This window comes from Anguilla anguilla, chromosome 6, assembly GCF_013347855.1.
Source record: "Anguilla anguilla isolate fAngAng1 chromosome 6, fAngAng1.pri, whole genome shotgun sequence".
Taxonomy (NCBI): domain Eukaryota; kingdom Metazoa; phylum Chordata; class Actinopteri; order Anguilliformes; family Anguillidae; genus Anguilla; species Anguilla anguilla.
In genome coordinates this window covers 51,547,692-51,571,365 of record NC_049206.1, presented here as the reverse complement: position 1 = coordinate 51,571,365, position 23,674 = coordinate 51,547,692, and the positions used below count along the sequence as shown (strand labels likewise).

The following is a 23,674-nucleotide window of genomic DNA, read 5'->3' as shown; positions in this document are numbered from 1 at the left end:
ATAAAATCACTAAAAACATTAATGAAAGAATGCTTCATTTAAGAACAGCTCTTTTGATTAATCATATTCAGGTTTTTATACTTCTTCTTAGTAACATGAATCAAGGTTAAGGTTGACAGTCCTGGAGTATAAGCACTTGTTTTACACAGAAGGCATTGCATCCAAGCATCTTCAGAAAAACTTTGAATTCCGATCGATGAATGCTCATTTTGATATAGCACCGAACTTCTAATTATACCTAGTTCCATGTTACTTGCCATTTTCCTTTTTTAAAGTTGTGCTTCTTTTATATTTCTAGTGGTTTTATCCCTCGCATTGCTTATCTAAATTAATGTTAACTAGCTCTACATAACCGACATACAAACAATTAGTAGCTCTGTCATGTACAATAGCACATTATAAACACTTCCATTTAAAAATATGACACACTTTCATTTATTTGTTATTCATGGTAAAGGAAAAATGATTCAATCCGTGCCTATGTGTTTCTGTCTATCTATCTATCTATCTATCTATCTTTCTTTCTTAGTGGTGGGCTAGATTTCCTCTCATTCCATACCTCAGCACCTCTGGATTGCATGACGTATTTAATGGTTAGGCCCGTGCAGGAATAGGCCACTCGATGACCAATTATGTTGTTTTTGGACTGTAGCCCAAACGTGACAGCATGGTTTATCCGTGGACTGTTGAACTTGTCCATACAAATAACACAAAATACGTCCGCCCAGATGTCAGAGATATGCTCTGTTACGCCACGGAGCTACGGGCCGCGTCGCCATATGCCGCGTAATTTATCACCAGTTATCCAGCGAATAAAGCATATTGCTCCATATGAACATGCGGAGTCCGCGCATGCAGAGTCCGTATTAGTGGGGCCTTTGGGCTCATCTTCCAATGAAGCACGTAAATTCAGTAAGCGCCATTTGAATCTCCCTCCGGACGAGCACGCAGGGGCGGTGCCGATAGCGGATCGCCGTTGAACTCAACAGCTGCCTCTTGGGACTGCTTTCAGATGTGGGTAAAATTGGATTTTTCCCCCCGCGAGTTTAAATTGAATTGGTGGAAACCGGCTATCTTAAATTGTACACGTGAGGTAGTTCAGCTGGTTTGGTGATATGCGCTAGGGCACATATTCGCCATGTTTACTGTCGCCCGGGAATTTACTCAGAAACAGGCCACCGCTGCCATCTGTCTGCTCCGATAAGCTCTGGGGCATTCGCGTGGAAGGTTTTTTTTTCCTTCCTCTTTTTCTCAGTAGGCCTTCAGTCATGAGACACCAGCAGACCAGCGGTTCCAAGCACACATATGGGGAGCAGCCAAAGTCAACGGCTAAGCATTTAATGATCACTCAATCATGATATTTTCATGCGGCATTTTACAAAGAATTGATTAGGACGAACGAAAATGCCATCCTTGAGAAAACGTCTGTTGCTGCAGTTGCATGTTCAAAAGGCATAATTCGATTATGTAGTTGGGTAGTGGAATATTGTACATTCAATTGTTTTATCACGTCTTATATGTACAGTATGCCAGTATATTGCACTCTACAGAGGTGGTTTTTTATACGTCTGACCTCTCTCTCTCTCTGAAATTTTTTAAATTCACTAACAGTAATATAAAACAGCCGAAATTTGAATGTGAAAAATGTATTATTGATGAAGTATCCTTTCTATAACAAATACTTTGAAGTCACAACTGATACTGTATAGTACTACAGACAGACATGGCGCTGTCCACAAACAGCAGGTGCTGAAAACTTCACAGACACTGCTTTGTCTTCCATTTTGTGCTCCCCCATACAAAGTGGGTGTCATAATGGTGATGAGGCTGTTTCCATTCCTCAGCCAAACCAGTCAGAGTCGATTAACTCATTATCATTCATTCTCCTCTCAAAGCCCATTCAAGAAAGATGTTGGAGTGTGCTAGATAGAGACGTTTTCTCCCTGTGCTTCAAGCACTTCAAAACCCCCACATGCATTCATTTAAAGGTACCAGGCTATTTCATGCATCTGCTTTAGCTTACGTCATTGGACCCCAGTGTGTCAGCACCAACAACTGGTGATTTTCTTGGCTGATTTAAAGATTTACACTATATAATTAATAATAATTCATCCAATGATGATGGATTTTTGTATATATCATAAAGGTAATGTATATTATTATGTAAATTAAGACAATTTAGTGGCTTTTTGCTCTAAATTGCTGTCAGCACTGCCAAAATGCAGGCTAGCTATACTAGCTATAACTAGGATTTATCTATACAATGTAATGTAAATACAATAATTATTGTCTTTATCAAAGAATCATTTTTGTAAGAGTCATTATGTGACATGTCATGTCTTTTGCAATAAATTCAAACTTTTATTTTATTTCCAATGTCCAACAACATGAATGATTCCCCTGACCTCTATTTGAGTGTCCTTGCAGTTCCCTCTATCAAAGTTTGTCATAGCTCACTGAGTCTCAGTGACATTTGATCCGTACACTTGACATTGCTGTAACATATATTTGCCTGTAAGATTAGTTGGCATATTACTGCAGTTTGTTTTTGGTCTCTTTTATCAAATTATTTTCCTCAAATATTTTTAACATGATTCAAAGAGCCATACATCCTTATAACATGTTCTGTACTGCCCCGCACTGTGTACAACTGTTTCAAATGAGCTTTCTCATTTTAATCACCTTTAATTAAAAACGTTATTTAAAAAAATGCTAATGCAATAATGGGCAAACTGAAGTGTTCTGTCTGCAGTGTAATCAAAGAAGTATGTGCCAGGGAGGATAATGGAAAGAGCCCTATTTAACACGACAGCTGCTTTTCTACAACAAAGCCAATTTTTTTTATATGCGAGAAAGTCCATTTATTTGCTTTGTCCTCCATACCCTAAAGAGCAGTGTGATTATCAACAACCTCCCCACCCCCCACCTGACCCGCCTTCCCTGGGGAGTGCTTTTATCCCTTTCACTGATCAGCTGGGTTCCTCTTCTCCCTGTGGCCTGCCCCCACCAGCCAAACTGCCCCTTTATGCCTGTCTCCAGACTTATATTTTTATCTCCCCCTCTATCTAGTCCCTGGGACGGCCTGTGCAATTACCCTGTGAAGAAAAGGCCCGTTCACAACAAATTTGTTTTATGATTTGAAAGTTTTAATGTCATACAGGAGCATTTCTTTTGTTTAATGCATTGTTATCGTTTCAGCCTGCCTTAAACTGCTGATAGTCTCAATCTGACTGATCAATACCAGTCACACATCTGCTGGCGATTGACATGTCTGAAAAGCAGGTGTGTGAAGACCAGACAGAAGCCATTTTGTGAGAAGCAGGGTTGAGGTTTCTTCTATACGGTGTTCCTTTGTATTAACATAAATACATATCCTTCTGTAGTATTCAATATCTGAGATTTAATGCAAAGCAATGGCCAGCTTTGTCACATACCCACAATGCCTTTCCACTACACTGTGAAATATCTCAGGCACTGAAAGGCGTATCAAGCACAGATTTATTTAAAGATGTTGGGCATAATCCGAGGTGGACAATATTCTCAGCGCATGAGGCTTTCTAAAAGATGGAACGTCCTGGAACTAGTGCATTGGGGCTTTTGTGATGATTGTAAGTGCATGTGTGAGGAACAGTCTGTAGGTGTAAAATGAGAAACATTAATATGTGTGTGTTCTTTTGTGTTGCACGTGCCAGTTGGTACTATAGAGTTTCAATCCAGGCATCAACCCTTCTGTTTTGTGCAGAAAAAAACCCTTCTGGTCTCCCATATTAATGTTCAACTGAGCAATGCTAATAATTTCTGTGGGTGTAGACATAAGAAATGGGTAATGATATGAACAGGTTTTGCTTTGGGGCTTACTGACTGAAAGTGTTTTATGTTTTGCAATCTATGCAGTCTAACAATGCTTTTTCTGTGGCTTGAAAAACGCTTCAGATATAGCACATTGTTGCCATTTGTGTTACTGCTTGAAATCATCAATTTAGGTATGATTAGGTACATGTTGGGTCATACTAACAGAAAATATGTAGAACTATAAAATATGTATATTCTCATGCAAGCATTGCCATGGAAAGGGTCCAACATAAGGGCCCAACGTAATATGAATGCAATTTTGTATGAATACTTAAGCACTATAGCACTAAATATGTATGATCAATGCATTTTTTTTCTTAAAATGTCTTTATATTTATCCGATTACCAGCCATTATAATTATATAGTAGATGCCGTTTCTTATAAGTACTATTTTACATTCATATACACCTCTTTCCCACACACAATAAACATACGTTCCTCATGATCTCTCCACAGGTTAAAGGTCATGCGGGCAAATAGTCATTGCTGAATAAACCCATGTAAATTTTGAAAAGTGATAAACTTATGAATTATACCCCTATGAATCATAGAGAACACCTGTGATTATTGATATGTGATTATTTTGACTATTTCATTATTTAAAATGGCATATTAGGCAATGTGCTGATATCAATGTATCACATGAATGATTAATCACGACAGCAATCATTAATATTACATTATGTCACCTTGTATCACTACGCAGTAAGAATTAACAGTGCTAATTCAACTCTTAACAGATAACTGAAATGTGGAAACAAATGTTATGAGAGATGAATTAACACTGTTAGAGTTGAATCAACACTAGACATTTTACTGTATATGTGTGCGTTGAATTGCCATACATTTACGGTTTTCAGCTTCATTGCCTACATAATGATATATTATGAATATACAAATATTTAAGTGCGTTTATACTATACATGGAGAGATTGCGTTAATTTTTCCAAAACGCGATTTGGTTTTTCAATATAGGGGTGTTTCAGAAGCGTGCCTTTGAATTTTTCTGAATTTGTGAAAGACAATTAATCGAAGGGTTTAAATGATTGAATAGGGTACATCGGAGTAGGTTTGTACTGGAGTCCAGTTTTTCCTGTTCCAGGCCCTCACTGCTTTCTTGACATTAAACATTGACATTAAAAATTTGAACAGATCTCTCTCTGTCTGTCTCTCTCTCTCTCTCTCTCTCTCTCTCTCTCTTTCTCTCTCTCTCGCTCTGTATGTGTTTGCGCGCGTGCGTTCGTGTGTACCTATCTTTAGTGAACGAGAAAATTACATCAACAACAAAAGACGAAAGAACAGAACAAATTTAGCAGAAAGGCACCATTTGAAATCAATTCAAATCAAAACTGCGAGCGTTATTAATTCGTTTCCATAATTGTGGAGATTTAACACAGCAAGTGATGAGCATCAAGTCTCCTGTAAAATTTCAAAGGATCACTGGCTTGTCACAGTCACTGAGCAGGTGTTGGGACGTGATGAACAGAGTGAACGCTTCTCCCCTCCTCCTCCATGTGATGACGGGCTGACTGACTGTACCACTGAAGCAATGGTTTTCAGTCACTTTCACCAGCAACAAAGCAGCAACGGCCGTATACTGACGTAAACCATCCAGCACAGCATCGGAGGAATAAGGCGTTCTGATCCGGGACACTTGGAATCGAAACAGTAAGACCTAAAATTACGAACCAACAAACAATAAGGATGGAAATGGACTGCCAAGAACAAAAAAGGGTGTCGGCGGTCTCCAACCCTGCGATTCTGACACCATAATCCGGGGAAATCAGATAGCTAGATCTGCTATGAAACGACATGTATTCTGAAGGGAGAGTTATGATAAGAGTTGCTGCAGGGTGCCGCAGAGCCTGGCTGCTCTATTATAGGTAGTTTAATGATTTTATGGTAATTACGGTCTTCGGGGTGGGGATGGATGAACGAAGGGCTCTGATATGATTGTGTTAAGTCAGTGACCACCATTGGTAGGGTAAGCTACATGTCATAGTGAAAAATCTACCTATACCGCATTCTGGCAACTGCAGCTACAGGCAATTGAATTGCACATGGTGGCTAAATGTATTCAAACAAACCAATTCAAATTTTGAATGAAAACTGCAGCAAATGTAATCATGGCATTTTCTTATTAAACTCGTGTTGGTTGTAGCAATTCGTTAACGCAGGTCTTGCGCCGAAACATATGCTCTGAAAAAGACTAAATACGTGACGCATCTAACGCTGGGAATCCTTCCCATCAGCTGAAACAGCCTACCTATTTCGCGGCTCGAGGAAGCGCTATAAAGAAGGAACATGACTCATTTGCAAGCGGGCTTATCCCCAGAAACGCTGGAGAAAGCCAAGGTGGAGTTGAAAGAAAACCCTGATACTTTGCATCAAGACATACAGGAGGTGAGGGATATGATTATCACGCGCCCAGATATTGGCTTTCTCAGGACAGACGATGCTTTCATCCTGAGATTCCTCAGAGCGCGGAAATTTAACCATTTCGAGGCGTTCCGGTTGCTCGCTCAGTATTTTGAATACCGGCAACAAAACCTGGATATGTTCAAAAACTTGAAAGCGACTGACCCAGGCATCAAGCAAGCTCTCAAAGACGGGTTCCCGGGGGTACTGTCCAACTTGGACCGATATGGCAGGAAAATTCTGGTTCTATTCGCCGCAAACTGGGATCAGAGCAGGTAATGCATTTGTTTTCAACACTGGGCATCACAGAGCTGTTCTTTCAGAACCACCGATGTTTTGCTATCTCGCTTAAATTCTATGACACTTTTTTGACAGGGATTTGGTCTGCGTGTTTTCTTCATCCATCTGTTATTTTACGAGGTAATTAATTGGTAATCAAGCATGGATAATTATTTGAAATCACATGGCAGTAAAATGATCTTTAAGCATCAAACAGTTAAAACTCGATTTTACCAACCGGGACACATTGGGACGTACAGTATGGACAGATTTAGGACGCATGCTGAATATTCTGCATTGTTTTATGAACCAAAGGGTGTTAGCTATCGTGCTGCAAGCACTCAAAAATTCTGTCTTTTTGATGAATCTAGAAGACACCTTCCCCGTGTTTAATAGTCTTTAAAGCCTGTAGAAAACGCTGAGGTAAATGAGTAGGCCTCAGAGAAAGAGAAAGCGATGATGTTGAAAAAAAGAGAAAGTCCACTGAAAGTGAGCGTCTCATCAGAAAAGCGTCCATGATCCCAGTGGTTACCATGGCATGGTTTACTGGGATCTCCGCATTCAGTTGTCTTTAAGAAGCACACAATGTAGTTAGGCTAGACTCAAGGACCTTTATATAGCTGCTGTTCATTTAATCAGGGAGACAGTGGGAAGTACGTGTCAAAGCAGAAGTGTCTGAAGGATGGGGTTTTTTTTTTTTTTTTTTGAACACAAAGACAACACGTGACACAGGTCGGGAAAGGAAGGGGAGGAAATATATGCTTGCTGTATTTAATTATTTATATTACGTAATTTACATTTTCCATATGTGTAGGCAATTATACATCATTTTCTTTTGCGATATAAAACGTGTTGTATGAGCGTTACATGTTTTAAGGGAGAAATAGAAAAACATAAGTTGATACAAAATGAATTGGCGCATTTTACATGTTGAATCCCTCAGTGTAAACTAGTAACATGCTAATTAAGTTATGGTGATAAAAGTAATGATGGTGAATGTAATTATGTTATGACTTATTATGTATCTAACAGTCACTGGTTATGCATAAACATCTACAGTGTATCAGTTAGTTACATCATTGTAGACCAGAACTAAGATAGTACAACCCTGTTGCCTTGTTTACGGCATCACAGTAAAGTCTCCTGAGATGACAGGTTTCCCTCACTTGCAGGTACACATTTGTGGATATATTGCGGGCGATTCTCTTGTCTCTGGAGACCATGATAGAGGACCCTGAGCTGCAGGTGAATGGATTTGTGTTGATAATTGACTGGAGCAACTTCACCTTTAAGCAAGCTTCGAAACTAACGCCAAGCATGCTGCGACTTGCCATAGAAGGCCTTCAGGTAACTCACTGAATCTTGCTTTTACTCACTGGAGATGTTTTCCCTTAATAGAGTTCTTCTTCTTCTCCCTCTTCTTCCTCTTCTTCTTCTTCTTCTCCTCATGCTTGTACTTGACATATTAATCATATTAAACAACCATTTCTTGCAGCTGTAACCTACAGTAGGGTTTACTGTATTTTAGTGCATATCAGCCACATTCCACTAGTTTCTAACAGCCCTTTCCTGTTAGTATTGTATATCAAACATTCCATTGCGCACTTTACACAGGTGTGAAGGGACGAGCCCAGAAGTCTCTGTCAGATTCTGTTCTTCCCTACTTTCTCAGGATTGTCTTTCAGAATTAGCACATGTGGCTGGAAGGCTACAGCTTTTGCTTACATAAATGCAAGTTTACACTACATGAGAAACTTAGCTAAGTTACTAAGGACACTCCACAGTTATTTCGCAGTTAAATGATCTGGATATTTTACTTTTGGAAAAACCAATTGCACACACACACACACACACACACACACACACATACAATACTATGTTTTCCATTTTAATTAACAAAATAAAATATCATCTTTATCTAGTATTTCTTTGTTTTTGTCTTTTTAAAACTGATATCTATTGATAATGAATTACAATACTTATAATCTGAACGTTACAGTTTCTCTCTAATGTATTTACACCGGTAGGATTTAAATGTACAATTTACATGAATCATTTTTGTAGAGTGTGTCCTTCCTAGGATTCAAAACCATAATCCTGTGGTTATAAGTCTACACTCCAGTAAATGAGGTGTATAGATGCCCCACCTCAAATCACCTTAAAATGATAAGGTCCAAGTGGTTGCAGCCTTTTGAGCTATCATGAAAATCATCGTTGTGAAACCTTATGTTTTGGCATGTATTCACAATTAATTAATATGTGTTTTTTATGGCATGATGTTTGAAAGGAGAAAAAAATCAAGGGCAAACAACAAAAACAGCAATAACTTTGTGACTGCGCTCTTGCAAAACTAACACCTAATCGCAATCACAATCACAATACCACTTCATTTCCCCCCTTAGGGTAATTAGATACCAACCTGTGTAAAATTCTGAAGGAGGTAGAAAGAGCACCTGGTGGTTGCTGATTCAATTTGAGGCCTCAGGAAAGACGGCTCTGGCCACCTCCTGCTTAGCATTCCCGACACATTGAAGGGCTGGATTGAGGTAATGGCTCCAGTGATAGGCTGCGTCCTGTTCTGTGCCTCTATGACAAGCTGTTCCATGCCACCGAGATGGAGATAAGCTCAGACCGTATGAGTCACCCAGGCATGACTTCCATTAGCTCTGGCCTCACAGGCCATCCAGGCATGGCTCCTGGCCTCTATCACTCCGTTACATATTTCGTTTAAATGATCCTGCTTGTGTGTTCACCTGTATAATTCGCAAAGAATAACATACTGCTTGACATAACCAGCCAGGACAGCATATTGCAACTCATGGTACCATATTATTATTTCTACTGACAGGTTCTAATAATGTGGGTACCAGCTCCCGCTGCTCACGCTGTTAAGTGTATTATTTAAAAAGAGAGTTGATAAGGTGCCAAAAGACACTGATCGTGGAGGAAAAGCAAAATGTAAACAATTACACTCACATACCGCAATATAAATATAAGGGTTTCAGCTATTTTAGCCATGTTATTTCAGTCAGCTATCTGAACATTGCATTGTACAGAATATACAAATCCAAAGAAGAGCTGACTGATAGTATTGTAGAGATATAGTATATTATATACAGGGAATTGTTTCCTGGAGCAGCTCTTTGCGGTTTCAGACCACTGTGTTTTCCTCTCATTGTCCTGGACATGCCTTTTGTCTCATTTAGTCTTGAGAAATACCCCACGCTCAACAGCCAATCGCAGCCAACCGCCCTTCCCCATCCCACCCCACGCTGAGTTTCCCTAGCAACCTGTTCAACTGCCATGCTATGCGTTTTCCAGATGGGCTGTGTGAGCACCAAGAAACACAAGCCTGTCACTCTTATGTGTGTGTGTGTGTATGTGTGCATGTGCGTGTGTGTGTGTATCTGCGTGTGTGTGCGTGCGTGCGTGCGGGCGGGCGGGCATGTGTGTGCCTGTGTATGTGAAAGAGGGAGAGAGAATGAGGGAGGCTAAGAATGTGTGTGTTACAGAACTACATTGTTGCATTCCTTTTTTTTTTGTTTTATCCTGCAAGGAACATATAAGCTGGGACATTTCACAGATTTGAATCTTTTAACTTTATAATCCATCAGGAGAAGATAATCAGTCAAGGCTTTAATGATACAAGAGTTCAATACATAATTAAAATGCTCTTGTGCAGCAAGAATTAATGTGACTAAATCCTCATGAGCATTCATAATGCGTGCGATTTTATGTCATTAGAAGGAATTGTAGAAGAATACGTACATTCATGGAACTGTCTTTTGAACTCTTTTTGCAATTAAGAATAAACCTGTTTCTAATATCTGATTCTACTTATAATCATATTTTCAATTTATCCCCTTTTGAAGTATATCTGTAGCTGTGCTTTGGACTACATCTAGTACAATTACAGTTATACAGGAAATAATACTATAGCATTACTATGATGGAATCTAGCAAGTAAACCGGTCAGATGCTCTAATGTAGGCAGGTTTCAGTATCAATTCCTATCGGGTTAGTACTAGAGGCCTTCAAAAACAAGACATGTATAAGGCAGTCGGAATGATTCATTTGAATATAAAAAAATAATATCTTTGAGGACTGGGATATCAAGTTACAAGTAATGGGAAGGTCACTCTTTCAATGCTGCGGATGGTTTCACATTAGAATGTTTGGCCTTGCATATGTTTCTTTGCTTTAAGTAAGCTGGGGTTCTCCCTGTGCCCTCGGGCACAATTGCATCGATTCGGGGCTGTGATCTCTGTCCGTGTCCGTCACGCTCATTGTCTGTTCTCTCAATCCTTTAAGCCGTGCATCGTTCAGCTGTCCATATAGAAATCTCCTTGAAAGCGGGAATCCGTCCGTTGAGCTCCCGTAAATCATCGAGATGTATCTGCAGGGGATGTATTTTTTCTCTCCTCGAAATCCGCCGAAATCGCCGAAGTTCGTAAGAAGAAATGAATTGACAGGAAGCAGCAGTGCTCGCCTTTTCAGTATCTGCATATGAAAATAAGAAGCAGAGTTGCACAATGGTTTCTAATGGCTGTTTTTAAGCATTGTTTTTCAAACTGGATGCCTCTCTGTTAAAATAAAGGAACAGTTGTGTGCATCAGAAAAAGATGGACACATGATTAATAAAATTAGCCTCATCTGTCCATGCCTTCTGAGTTTTTAATTTATAGCTGTAATGCCAGGATAGACAAATGTATGGTGTTAGTAAGCCACTGATGTGTCTCTTTCCCCGTTTAGGGTTTACGGTGTTTTGTCAATAAAGCTTGGCTCCTGCTGATTGGTTAGACTTAGGCTAGGGGTATAGGCTCGCACTATCACATGATCACACCATCTTGCCATTATCACCATTCCTCTTTCCTGACTTTCTTGATTTAGCTGCTAGCTACAAGATCAGAGAAAAGCTGATGCATGATGTACTCTTATCGATTATGTGTGGGCCTCTCATGTCTTATTGGTGATATTGCACTTTTGTGTTCCTGAGAGTAACGCTGACGTCCCCCCCACTGTTGTACGTCGCCCTGGGTAAAAGCTTCTGCAATGTGAGTGTAATATAATTTTGTTTAATTTTCCAAATTAGAAAATGGAAGGTAGAACATCTCTCATTGTAATTTACAAAAAAATGAAAACGTAGAATATATGAGAAAGGAAAATATTTGTGTGTTTTTCTGAGGACTTTGTCAGAGGGGCTTTCACCTTTGGCCTCCAGGTTTGGATCCCCAGTCCTCTGCAGTGATGGTACAAATAGTTCTACAGAGAAATTTCTCTCATTCTCTGATGGCATTGTGCAATCGATGTTGAGACATCAATTGTCTTTGACTTGTAGCCACTTTTCAGTAGATGTATTTCAAATTGACTGTCTATAAATACATGGAAGAGAGGAAAATGCAAAGCAAAAGGAATAGAAATAAGCAGTCTGTGTAAATATTTATTCTAATATCAAGGACAAATTTTGTGGATAGGTGCTCAGTACACATATCTTCAAGGAAATTGTGCTTTAATCTGCAACATATGTGAATTATTTTCGCCATATGAATAAATGCTTCGCCGGAAAATATGACTCATCCTTTAAACCTCTATTATTTATTTATTTTCACGAAATAAAATTGCTATATTTTTGACAAGCATGGCCAAAATAAAACACACTTTAAGGGAAATCACATTACATTTTGATAGCAGGTTTCGTAGCAATAAAACTTTCCCATTTTTCATTACAGTGAACAATACAACACAGTATTTAATGCTTGAATGATGTATACACAATGCATTTCCAAAATTACATTTAAATGTATTTCTTTGAGCGACTTCTTCATTACTCCCCAGTATATATGAGGTTCAAAAGATATTGTCAAAAACGGAACATACACCTGCATGTTATTATGATTCAACACACACACACACACACACACACACATATGCACATAGATGCATGCACACGCAAACACACATACACACACACACACGCACACACACGAGCACAGAACTGTAAATGATAACATTGAAATTTCTAAGAATGTGTTTTGGGAACAGGTGAAGTGCAGATGCACACGCACATTGTCGAAACCAAATACAGATGGCAGCCTAAAGAAATGAAAACCTCAGACTGAAGCAGCATGCGTTTCAGCAGCGCAGCATGCACAGTGTATGCAACGATTCAACATTTCCTGTCCGGCTGCTCGGTTCTGCCATCTGGACGTTCAGGTTGAATGTGTCCAATCCTGGAACAAAGGGCTGGCCTACCAGTTGAAGCGGAGAGACTGCCGCAGACATATCTGGGTCCCATGGCCTGAATTAGACTAATTGTTTGCCCGCTGGAGGATCTGGCAGAGCAGATTTAGCTTTGCTCCGGCGAGAGCAGCAGTGCCGGTCCTGCAGCTGGCGGCTAGTGGAAGTGCGTCCCCGGCTGGCTGTCGAGTGCCACTCTGCGCGCTGGGCCGGATCCAGCGCGGCAGAGATCTAACCCCCCTCCCCACAGTACTCACGCCATTGACATGACCTTGTCTTGGTGTCAGATATATCTTATATATGACTTTCAAAATAGTAAAGGCATCATTCTGTTTTGATGAGATGAAGAGAATGAATCCGCATGATAAAAATGTTCTTTATTCTCTTCTCAACCTCTCTCTCGCTATCTCTCTCTCTCTCTCTCTCTCTCTCACACTATCTCTCGCCTTCTCTGTCTCTCTCTGTTACCATTCCTGTGTCTGTCCCAGTCAGTGCGTTTAATTGGTTTCTATTTTTTTAATTGTGTGTGTGTGTGTGTGTGTGTGTGTGTGTGTGCGCACCTGCGTGTGCACGCATGCGTTCGTGCATGCGTTTGTGCGTGTGTGTGTGTGTGTGTGTGTGAGTGTGCGTGTTTTAATATATCAATGTGTGAGGGGGAGAAAGTAAATTAAGCAAATTAAACCGCAGCACCGGAGCCACAGCCGCTGACCTCAAAGGCTCCTGAAGGAGGCCTGGAGAATTCGACTCTTTCTTTTCAGTCCGCGCCGCTGGAAGGACATTGAGTGCAGATGAGCGTCATGTATCAGTCCAAGGACAGAGAAGCTTCATTCATGTCAGGAACAATAGAAGAGTACTCCGTTCCCCATTGGCAATGATTTTAAAAAGGACCCTTCATTTTTGTTTGTCCACTTGTCATCCATCGGTGACCTTTGACGAGAACTGAACGAAATGTAGAGAGCTTTTCAAGTGTATTCAGATGTACCTCAGGTGATGGGCCTGTCTCCACACAATTGAGCGCAGCTGTGCTTTTACATTAGAGGACCTGTCTGACAGAATGGCTGGTAGACAATGGTTTCTGTTGAAGGCAAAATTGGGACAGAATTTTAAACCATTACACAGTACGCATGCTGGATGTGTAATCTTTTTGTCTGAGCGTGTATGGCAAATATGTTTTCTTCAAAAGGTTCAACAATCATTAAAATAATCCCACAAATTGTGAAAGCCAAAAATACAAAGTTAAGTTAAAGCACTGACTGAACCCAAGCCATTGCAGTACCTTTGTCTCAGGGCATTTGGATACCTGAACTGTGGGAGTGACACTGGACATCTTTCCCCTTTTGCCATTGCTGTCCATCAGAGGCCCTGAAAGTCCACATGTCACGGTCCTTTAAGTTTTCTCTGCAGCCATTTGCTTTCCGAGGGTGAACGATATCTGTTCAATCAAGGCAGTGATTATGTGAATCAGCTTGTTGTGCTCTTGGATGAAGGTCTTGTGGCCCTCTAGGACCAGGGTTACTCCTGCCTGCTCTACACAATGTTTGCTGATAAGATCAACAGATCACCCACATTGTCAATGTGCTGACTAACCTGCCAACCAAAAATCCAATGCAAAATTTCATAAAATAAAAAAGACCTGGCAATTCCAGTTTTTAAATTACAGTCATTGCCGGGGGCGGGGTGGGGATAATGTCTGGTTTGGGTTCTGGTTGAAAATTCAGTTTCTTTTGAGGACATAAAAGAATGAGGCTAATTCAAAGGCACTCCAGAAGTGTGTTTTTTTAGCTACTGATTACGAATGAGTGTTCAGTACAAATATTTACACTTTTTTTTTGGAGCAAACAAGGCGCTAATGGCTAGCATGTTTTTCAATACCTTCTTCTCAATTTAGAACCTGTAATACTTGATTTTGGGCATGCTTATATGTCTTCTTTGTTAGAAAAAGAGTGCTGTTTTACCAGGCGTTAGATTTGTTGTTCATCTCGTTTGAGTCGCTCGCTGTTTTAAGCGCTCTCTTGGGTTTAGCGTGTACAGTGGTCGCGGGCTATTCAGAGTTACGGCCATTGATTTATAATGCATGCGGACAGGAAGTGAAAGAATTCCCTTGGTGTCTTTCTCACCCTGCATCATTGACAGAACTGCCCTTGGACTCCCTGGCTCTGTAACACGGTGACGGCATTGTGCCTTTTTTTTATTTTACAACTGGTTGGTCCAGCGGGAGGGGTGGTGACATCACTTTAATCAATGGAGAAGCCACCGTGATTGATATTCATGTATTAAATGATGCTGCTCTAATTAAACCAATAAATCATTTCTAATCATCTTGCGATGAAAGTAAAAGCAGCCTTGCAAAATGTCACGGGCGGACCTCCATCTGTTCAGATCATAAGAATTGGCCGCCATTGATTTTGTGATGTCGCCCACCTTTATAGATGCGCTCGGAATCAACTTGCATCTCCAAAACGCATCAGCAGCCTGGAGCCTTTATAAGCGACGATGAGTTATTTCCTCGAATATGGCTATCCATCCATCTATCCGTTTTCCAAGCATGCTTAATCCTGGTCAGGGTCGCGCGGGGGGTGGAGTCTATCCCAGCATGCAGTGGGCGAGAGGCACTTTGGGCTGTGGGAGGAAACCAGAGTGCCTTTATAACTACCCACGCGGACATGGGGAGAACGCGCAAACCCCGCACAGAAAGGCCTTCATTCGCCATACAAACTCGGCTCCTTCTGGCTGTGAGGCGACAATGCCTTTCGCTGCAACTGTCGTGCCGCCCCCGTATGAAATATGATTCACAAAAAGAACGCTGTAATACAGAAGTCATTAGTGCCTCTGCTTCAGTAGGGGAGCAGATCAAATCAAGTGAACAATGAGAGGAAAATGTAATGTGCTTTTTTTTTCATGTCCTGTTAAAGCCGACGTCTGCATCTGAGCTGATGACTCCAGTTCGCCCCGAGGGGGGAGGGCATCAGGCTGCCCAACAGGGCTCCCAGGATTGGCTGGAAAAGGGACAGAGTCTGGGAAGGACTTGTCATGCCTGGCACCAGCCGTGTCAGACGGCCTGCCAGTGCCGTAGCCTTCGAGGGGCTTTGACTGGAGCCAGATGCTGGGCTCGGTGGGCTCTCCCATACACCCCTCTGGCATCTGCAGCTAGTGAGCATCGCCACGGAAACACCGCGCGACTGCTTTTCCGTTCCCCTCCCAGAATAAGCCCACCATAACCGGACGGTTCTGTCAGGTCGTTGGGCAAGTGGGCCTGAAGCAGCGTGCTCCTACGCAGCCTTTTGGCACCTTCGGCAAATGTGCATCGCCACGGCAACACAGTGACACCTCCATTACTCTGTGGCCATGGCAGGCTGTGTTAAAGTTCAGCACTGTCTGGAGTGAGCGGACCTTTTGAATGTTAGAGGTGGACAGATTTGAAGCACTTGAAGTGAAAGGCTGTTTTATTGCTTGTTTGAGGGAGGGCAGTGGGTAATGTTTGATAGCATACTGACATACTGGCAGTCCCACACAGTAAATATAAAAATTTTGTCAATGTACTGTATTCTGTAATTAAGCCTGATTATGGTTAAAAAAATCTTACAAATCCGTTTCCTATTTTTTCAAGAACAGTAGTTAATTTCTTAATAGTATACTTTCCCGTTGAGATGAAGAACTGCATGGGACCTTTTGCTCACTGTTATGACACCTTTGTTCTAGCAGAAGTGTAAATTTGCTGAAACTGACTGTGCCAATTGAATGCGATCCAATCAAATCACAATATAACCTTTTTAACATTTACACCATATTGCGAGCTCAGATTCCCATGAACAGAACGCATTAATAAAACAAAAAAATAAAAAATCTTGTTTGAACCTTTTTTGCTTGCAGTTTAGAATTAGGAATAGCACAATCAGACGGAGCAGCGGCCAATGCTTCCCTGTCTCAACACCGTATTTCGCTGCGTGGAAATACTGTCCTGCTCGGCACGGAGTCATTGCATGCCCTGACAGCTGATAACGATAATGAAGTAATCCCAGCGAGAGCCTCTGGATGGCCTGAACCTGTAATGATAGCTAAGGCTGCAATCTGCGATGACGGGTTTCATGAATATTGATTAAACATCCTGACAGATTTTAATGGAGGTGACAGGGAAAAGGGGAGCGCTTAGCAGGCCCTGCTCTCGCATGAGGCAGGTTACAGGCAGCGCTCGGTTCAATTTTGTGCCAGTCCACAGATCCAGCGGCCGTGACCGAAACTAGCAATTTCGCTGCCTTTACACTCAGAGAGTCGTAGGTTTCGACTCCAGAACTGCAGCAGTACCTTTCCTAAAGGCACCAGTTGTTACAACAGGATAAATGGGTCACAGAGACAGTAAAGTGTGTACTATGCTGTACCACAAGGCCTAAGTGGTGGCAGGGTAAGTTAGCACAGTACCCCCTTTATATGAAAGGTTCAAGGATTTTCTTTTGAAATGACCAATTCTTAGTTTGGCTCATTATCTTATTATTATTTTTATTATTTTTGTTAACAATTTAATGTTTTCTAGTTTATTTGCAACGTAAATTCTATGCTTTTTATCTCTTAAGGCCAATGGTTTAAAATGACTGTTCTTCTGTTTAAATCAATGCTTTCTTTACCTGCTGATGTCAGTATTCACGAAACCAGGTCAAATATGAAGATGAAATAACTTTATTTCTCGTTACAAAGAATAGTTTGTTGTCTGAGTAATTGAAGGCAACAATGAGATAACTCCCAAGAAAACAATGCAGGAAGTGTAACCGACTGTGACAGGCGTTCAGACCTGGAAATATATTTCTGTCTCTTGTACCGACAGGATAGCTTCCCAGCCAGGTTCGGAGGAATCCATTTTGTCAATCAGCCATGGTACATCCACGCTCTCTACACGGTCATAAGGCCCTTTCTGAAGGACAAGACAAGAAAACGGGTAACAGGAATATCTTCTATACACAGGTGTAATAGGTCCATAAATACATGTGCTTTTTATATTTAGAAACCATAAGGAAATATTTCATGACACATAAATAAAGCACATCTTTTAAAATAACAGCGTTGACATAAGTAAGCTACATTTTTATGTTTGTTAGTGTCTACCGGTCACTGAATTCTGGAAATGTCATTTGAGACAGTGTTTTTATTTAGGTAAATATAATAGCTAATAGCTAACAGCTTCAATTTCTGTGACATATTCATTGTTCGTTGTCGTATTTATGTTGTTTATTTAAGTTTATTTAATGTAATGTTTATTTTTATTTTCATTATCTATTAAATTCTCAGATTTTCATGCACGGTAACAATCTGAACAGCCTGCACCAGCTGATTCACCCAGAGATCCTACCCTCAGAGCTGGGTGGTATGCTACCCCCCTACGACATGGGCACCTGGGCTCGCACCCTGCTGGACCACGCCTACGACGAGGAGCCCGAGTACTGCCCCGAGTCGTACACCCTCTCCGTGAAGGACCTGGAGAAGGACCTGTCCCCCAAAACCATGAAGAGGTCAGTGGCTGGGCTCCCCTCCCCTTGCTAGCGCCAATGAAGTAAAGATCCCTTCATTTGCAATACATGCTCAGGCTAGCGTGTATTGGGTTTTGTAACTCCCTGATAGATCTTTGGAACACCATTCAAATCTGTTATGGCTAATGCAGCTCAATAGAATTTCGGTCAAACACAGTACTGCTGAAATATTGTTAAGTTTTGTGTGGGATTAGTGAAGCACTGCGGATAACAGATTTAATTTGTCTGAATGGATCAATGGTAGGTCTTTAGTTATGCTAAGTACTTTTAACTGAAGAAAAGAAAAACACAATTGCCCTTAATTTGAGATAAATATGCACACTTGTTTCAAACGTTTCAACCTCGTTTGTGCCTGGATGCGTTGCCGTTTTAATCTTTCAGTGAAATTAATCTCATCTTGCAATGCTGAAAATGTTTTGTGCTACATCCAAGCCTATCCAGTTTACATGAAGGGATGATTATGCCAACAGTTTATTAATGAAGACCATGTTAAAAAAAAACTTACAGAATATTACCTACAGAAGAATTGCCACACTCCACCAGTACTATACATGGTATCATTGATGCCCATATAGGGGATTCATACAGAGTTTGGCGTTTTGTACCTTGACCAGTCACTCACTGAAAAAGATGTTAATCTCTATAGGGATCAATAATGTGTATTTCAGAAACATGGCATGATATGTATATATGATAACAGCAATGTTTTCTGGACATATGAAGATTTGGAGGATTTTGATTTGCTTGTAACCTAGGGGGTGAATAGGAGGGAGACTCCCCATGGCCTGCTTTATTCAATACGAATAAAGCAGCCATTTGATTTGTGAATTTGGTCGACCTCTACTTACACCACTGCACCTTTACAAGCATGAACATGTCGTAACCATGGTGATTGTTTCACCTCCTTCTTTGACAGAGCCTCATGATTAATTTGCACAAACACCAGATATACCACTTCATTACAGCCCTCATACTAGCGTGAGACTGCGGTAATTAATCAAGCCCTTATCATTTAGCTAATTTAGCTATGTTTATTTTTTAACAACTGGTGCCTATGGGTTTCAGCCCAGTTAAACTGGGTGGTTGCTGACATGTTTACATACATGGTGGTTTCAATACAGCCTCTAATTTAATAAGAATGAAAGGTCTTGGTAGCCTACTGGTACTGCTTACATTTTATTTGTATTAGATGTTGTTCTCTTCTCTATTCTCTAGTGGGTATTGCTGTTTCTGCCCTCTGCACTACATTTCTTGTTTCAGAAATGCCAGCCATGTCATCTGTCATGGAAAGTTTATGTTTGATCCGGTCCAAGCCATAAGCATTCAGACATCTCCGTTGGTCGGCTTGGGAAAGATCATTGCTGACAATGACACATCTCTCACGCAATTCATAAAACTGAACAAAAAAAGGTGTTTTATAGAGACAGTCTGCCATAATTGTGGTTGTGTTACAATTCCTTTCCTGCAAAGTACTGCCTGCAAAAGAGGCATTAGCAGAATTTGTTCCCGGCAGTTATGGTATATCAATGTTCACAGGTCCCATAATTACAGAGATTTTCCTTTGGTTGACAAGGCTTTATGAACTTGTTATTGTGGATGTTAAGCTCACCAGGGCATAGATAATTGCGTTGAGCAGTTTCAAAGTGCTTTCCCGTTCAGGTGAGCCGTGATTTCATATTTAATTATTTTTCTTCCCTTCTGCACACATTTCTTTTTATTTTGTATGCATCAATATGCAGTGCGTTTCCCCATAGGTAAAACAGCACAATTTGCTGCCTTTTGTTTTATCATTTAAAGTCGCCAGAATGAGCTGTTTGAATGTATGTGACTGAGCTCCTCCAGAGAACAGAATGCCCCACCCTCATGCGTGATGAATGGTGGTTCCCTATTCCCAGTGCTGCTTATTTGCTTAATAGAGAAATAAATCAAAATAGTCCAACGCACTGTCTGAGTTTGACATTTCGTTATGAAGTGAAGCATTGTGGCCCCAATACCAAACGTTACATTTGCTTTGAATGTTAAACACTGAGCATGGGTTTAATGAAGTCTGTTTGCATTTGTGTGTTTGTGTGTATGTGCATGTGTGCTTGTGTGTGTGCATGCATGTGTGTTTGTGTGTGTGTGTGGTTGTGTGTGGTTGTGTGTGTACATGCATAAAAGGTTAAATGATAGAATTTACAAAAACTGGAGTCTTTATTTTTTGAGTTACATACCTTTCTGTATCTACCATCATCCCCAGAATGAAACATTTTGTCTGCGCTAGCAGTCCACTGAACACAGGGTCCTCTGATGTGGTCATATTTTATTTAATAGGTCCCAGTCGGTGGTGGAGCCTGGAGTGCTTAAACGGCCAGAAAAAGTGAAGAGTGAGGAAGAGAACCTGCAGCCACTGCTTTCACTGGACTAAATGAAACATCGCCCCCTACCAGTGCGGAGGCAAAGTGCACCGTGTTCCCCTAATTCATGTACAGAACAAAAAAATAAAAAACAAGAAACAGGGAGGGTGAAAGGGAACACGAGAAGAATATGTCTTGTATGAAGCAGAGGTCAAAATCATGGATTCACCTGAATATTGCCAACGGGAACAGGAAGTGATGGAAGTGTCCCACATGTTATTGCTAAGTGCCAACACAAAACTGTAAATACACCTCAGTACACTTTGGATTTTGGAAGCTATTGTAACAGCGAGAGACCGTGTACAGACTGATGTGAATATTCCATATGTTTTTTGTTGTGAAGTGTTCTGTGACGAGCTGTAGGTCGTTGGGGTACGACGCCCAGGACAACTGAAGATGTGGTTCATGTGGTTTTGGGAGCATCTGGTCAGACAAGAGGACTGGTGCAGCTCAGGGTCTGAATTACTGAAAAGGCAAATGAGGCTGAGCTGGTGACCGTGAAATCCTGAACAGGAGTGATCTGGAGCTCTGTTACTCAGAGGCGACAGTAGGCCGTAATCTGGATGTCCGTTCACGTCGATTCCCAAACTGTGGTTCGTGCTGATTGATTTCTGTTGAATTCAGCTGTTTTTCTTTGGTCACAGTCAAAGAGAAATTCAGGTTCTTTTGCATCTTTAGAGCAAATAGCCCTTTACACAGGGAGGTGCAAGGAAACAATTGTATGCTGGAGGACATATTTGTTATTATGTCTGCAGAATATTAAATAGAATGCTCAATTTTCCTAGTCTACGTTGTAGAAAGAAGTGTCTTTCCTGTAAATTATTAAGGGAGTTTCCAACAATAAGACACTAAACAGCAGTTTTAGGAGTGCTAACCTTAACTTTATGCTAATTCAAGTCTATGAAAGTATTCATGTTTGTTAAATTATGCAATTCAGTCTAACGTAAAAAAAAGTATACTCTAGTACATAATTTATTTGGAAGTCAAGAACTGATGTTGAGTTTGCAATTTTTTTCAGTGAAGGGCATGTTATTATTAGCATAGCAGGTGTTACAGTGACACACTAACTGTCCCAGACAATTTATGATGAGGATCTGTCCAATAGAAATTAATTCTGAATGCACACACATGTTTGACAGTCTTTCTCTAGTTTCAGTGGTTTGTGCTGGCATCAGAAGAACAGAGGTATTGAGCAGTGCACTACCAAGTGTATGGAATGTTACTTGAAAAATAATTTAAATATATAGATATATAAATATAATTTTTCACATGTACTATTTTATGATGTTGAACTTGTACATTAATGTACACTCATACAGTATGTGAAGGTTTTGGGATGGTTTGTAGGGCGGGTGAATTCAATACCATGGTGTCCTATTAGAAATGAGTGCGTTTAAATTTTTCACTATTCTTCCTTTTACGTGTCACTGAAGACCCAGGCAAAGGTCAGTGGACATCTTTGCACCGACAGAGCAATGCTTGTTATGTCACAAATACTGACTCTGATGTACTGTATGTGTAGCTGTCTCACTACAGACTAGATAGGCCTCTCCATCCAAGAACGTAGAAAGTCGTACTGAAAAGCCTAGTGCAGCTCGCTGCGAGTCTGAGAGAGAACTATAGCGACTTCTCCATACCCTTGGGCATTTTGTGGTGTCAGTGGTGCGTAGTCTTTCTGTAATATTTAAAGACAAGGTTCAGAGATGTGTCAAAATAGGAAAGAAAAGCAGATGTCATGTGCAACTGAACAAGTGAAGTATTAAAGATGGTAAGAACGTGGCTTAAATGAGATCAGTGCAGAAACTCAAAAGTATTTGCATGAGTTTTTTGGTCCAAGTGTTTTAGGGCATTGAATGATTCTCTGCAATGATTCTTTGTTGCCTTTGTATTTCCTCTCAGACCATAAAACATTTGAGTTTTTTTTTTTTTTTTAAAGCCAAATAATACTATTTAAGAAGGCTCCCAAAACAAAACCACATCATGGTGTATTGAATAAAACATTCAATTTATTTCAAAACATTTAATATGGTGTTCCACTGTGTACAACTTTCATTTGGTCTACAGAGGTTTTCTTTCTTAACCAAAGCTTCACAGGCTATGAATAATAATTAAATAAAAAAGAATGTTTTGCTTTAACCTTGGGCTAAATGAATGGTATAATTACAATCGATTTTCTGAAAGTGTATACATGTTTTAATTTAAACTTTTTACGTCGCATACTGTAAATAAGAAAGGAAAGACAGCGAAACCCATCTTTAACATCTCTTAGTGTTTAGGGCTGCTCGTGCGGTGCTAGTGGAGGGACACTTTGTGATTGCGGAGGCTTTCAGTAACTATTCCTCTGTTTGGCTACTGCCTGTGATTCACAGTGAGAGTGTAGGTGGGTGTTATGTGTGTAAATGTCATTACAGGGGACATGCTGAAATAATTTACGTAACTGAAACAAGCAGACAAAAAGTAAACAACAATAAATATTGACACCCTTGTTTGAAATTTCAGTTGTCTCTGTTTTATTTGCATTTCATTTCTTGATTTGTTACATGTAGCATTTTTCCCAGTACAAGCAATCCTCTAGTATTTTGGCCCTTTGTAGGCATTTAGGACTCTTCCTGAATGCTATTGTATTTTGGGCTTCATTGGCAGCGGATTAAATGAATGCACAATTTCATTAAGGAAAATGAACTAAACATCGCATACAACAAGATATGAAACTGTCCCTTTAAGAATTTGCTGAGGAAATCACAGTTGTATCTGTGTTGGAGGACGTGTGCATTTGTGTGTGAGCGTTCTGTTTTAACAGATAATAATTACACCGAAAAGGTCTTTTTATAGGAAAGAGGCATGATTTGCAGGGATTGAACTGAATTGTTTTCCACTAAGCGACCGCTCAGCCATTCAGTAAACACGTTAGCTGCAGACAAGGCGCAATGTGTGCAAAACACATTTCAGGTGGCGAAGCTCGGGAAAAATTCACT

At 40.5% G+C, this 23,674-nt stretch overlaps 1 protein-coding gene across 1 annotated transcript; it reads left to right on the top strand.

Moving 5' to 3' along the window:
- Positions 1–5,100: 5,100 nt before the first annotated feature.
- Positions 5,101–23,197, top strand: clvs2 (clavesin 2). Its single transcript, XM_035420700.1, has 5 exons — positions 5,101–6,546; positions 7,723–7,897; positions 17,604–17,714; positions 18,065–18,285; positions 20,617–23,197. Exons 1-5 carry the CDS (start codon positions 6,158–6,160, stop codon positions 20,708–20,710), a joined length of 990 nt encoding a protein of 329 aa, XP_035276591.1. The 5' UTR covers positions 5,101–6,157; the 3' UTR covers positions 20,711–23,197.
- Positions 23,198–23,674: the final 477 nt, after the last annotated feature.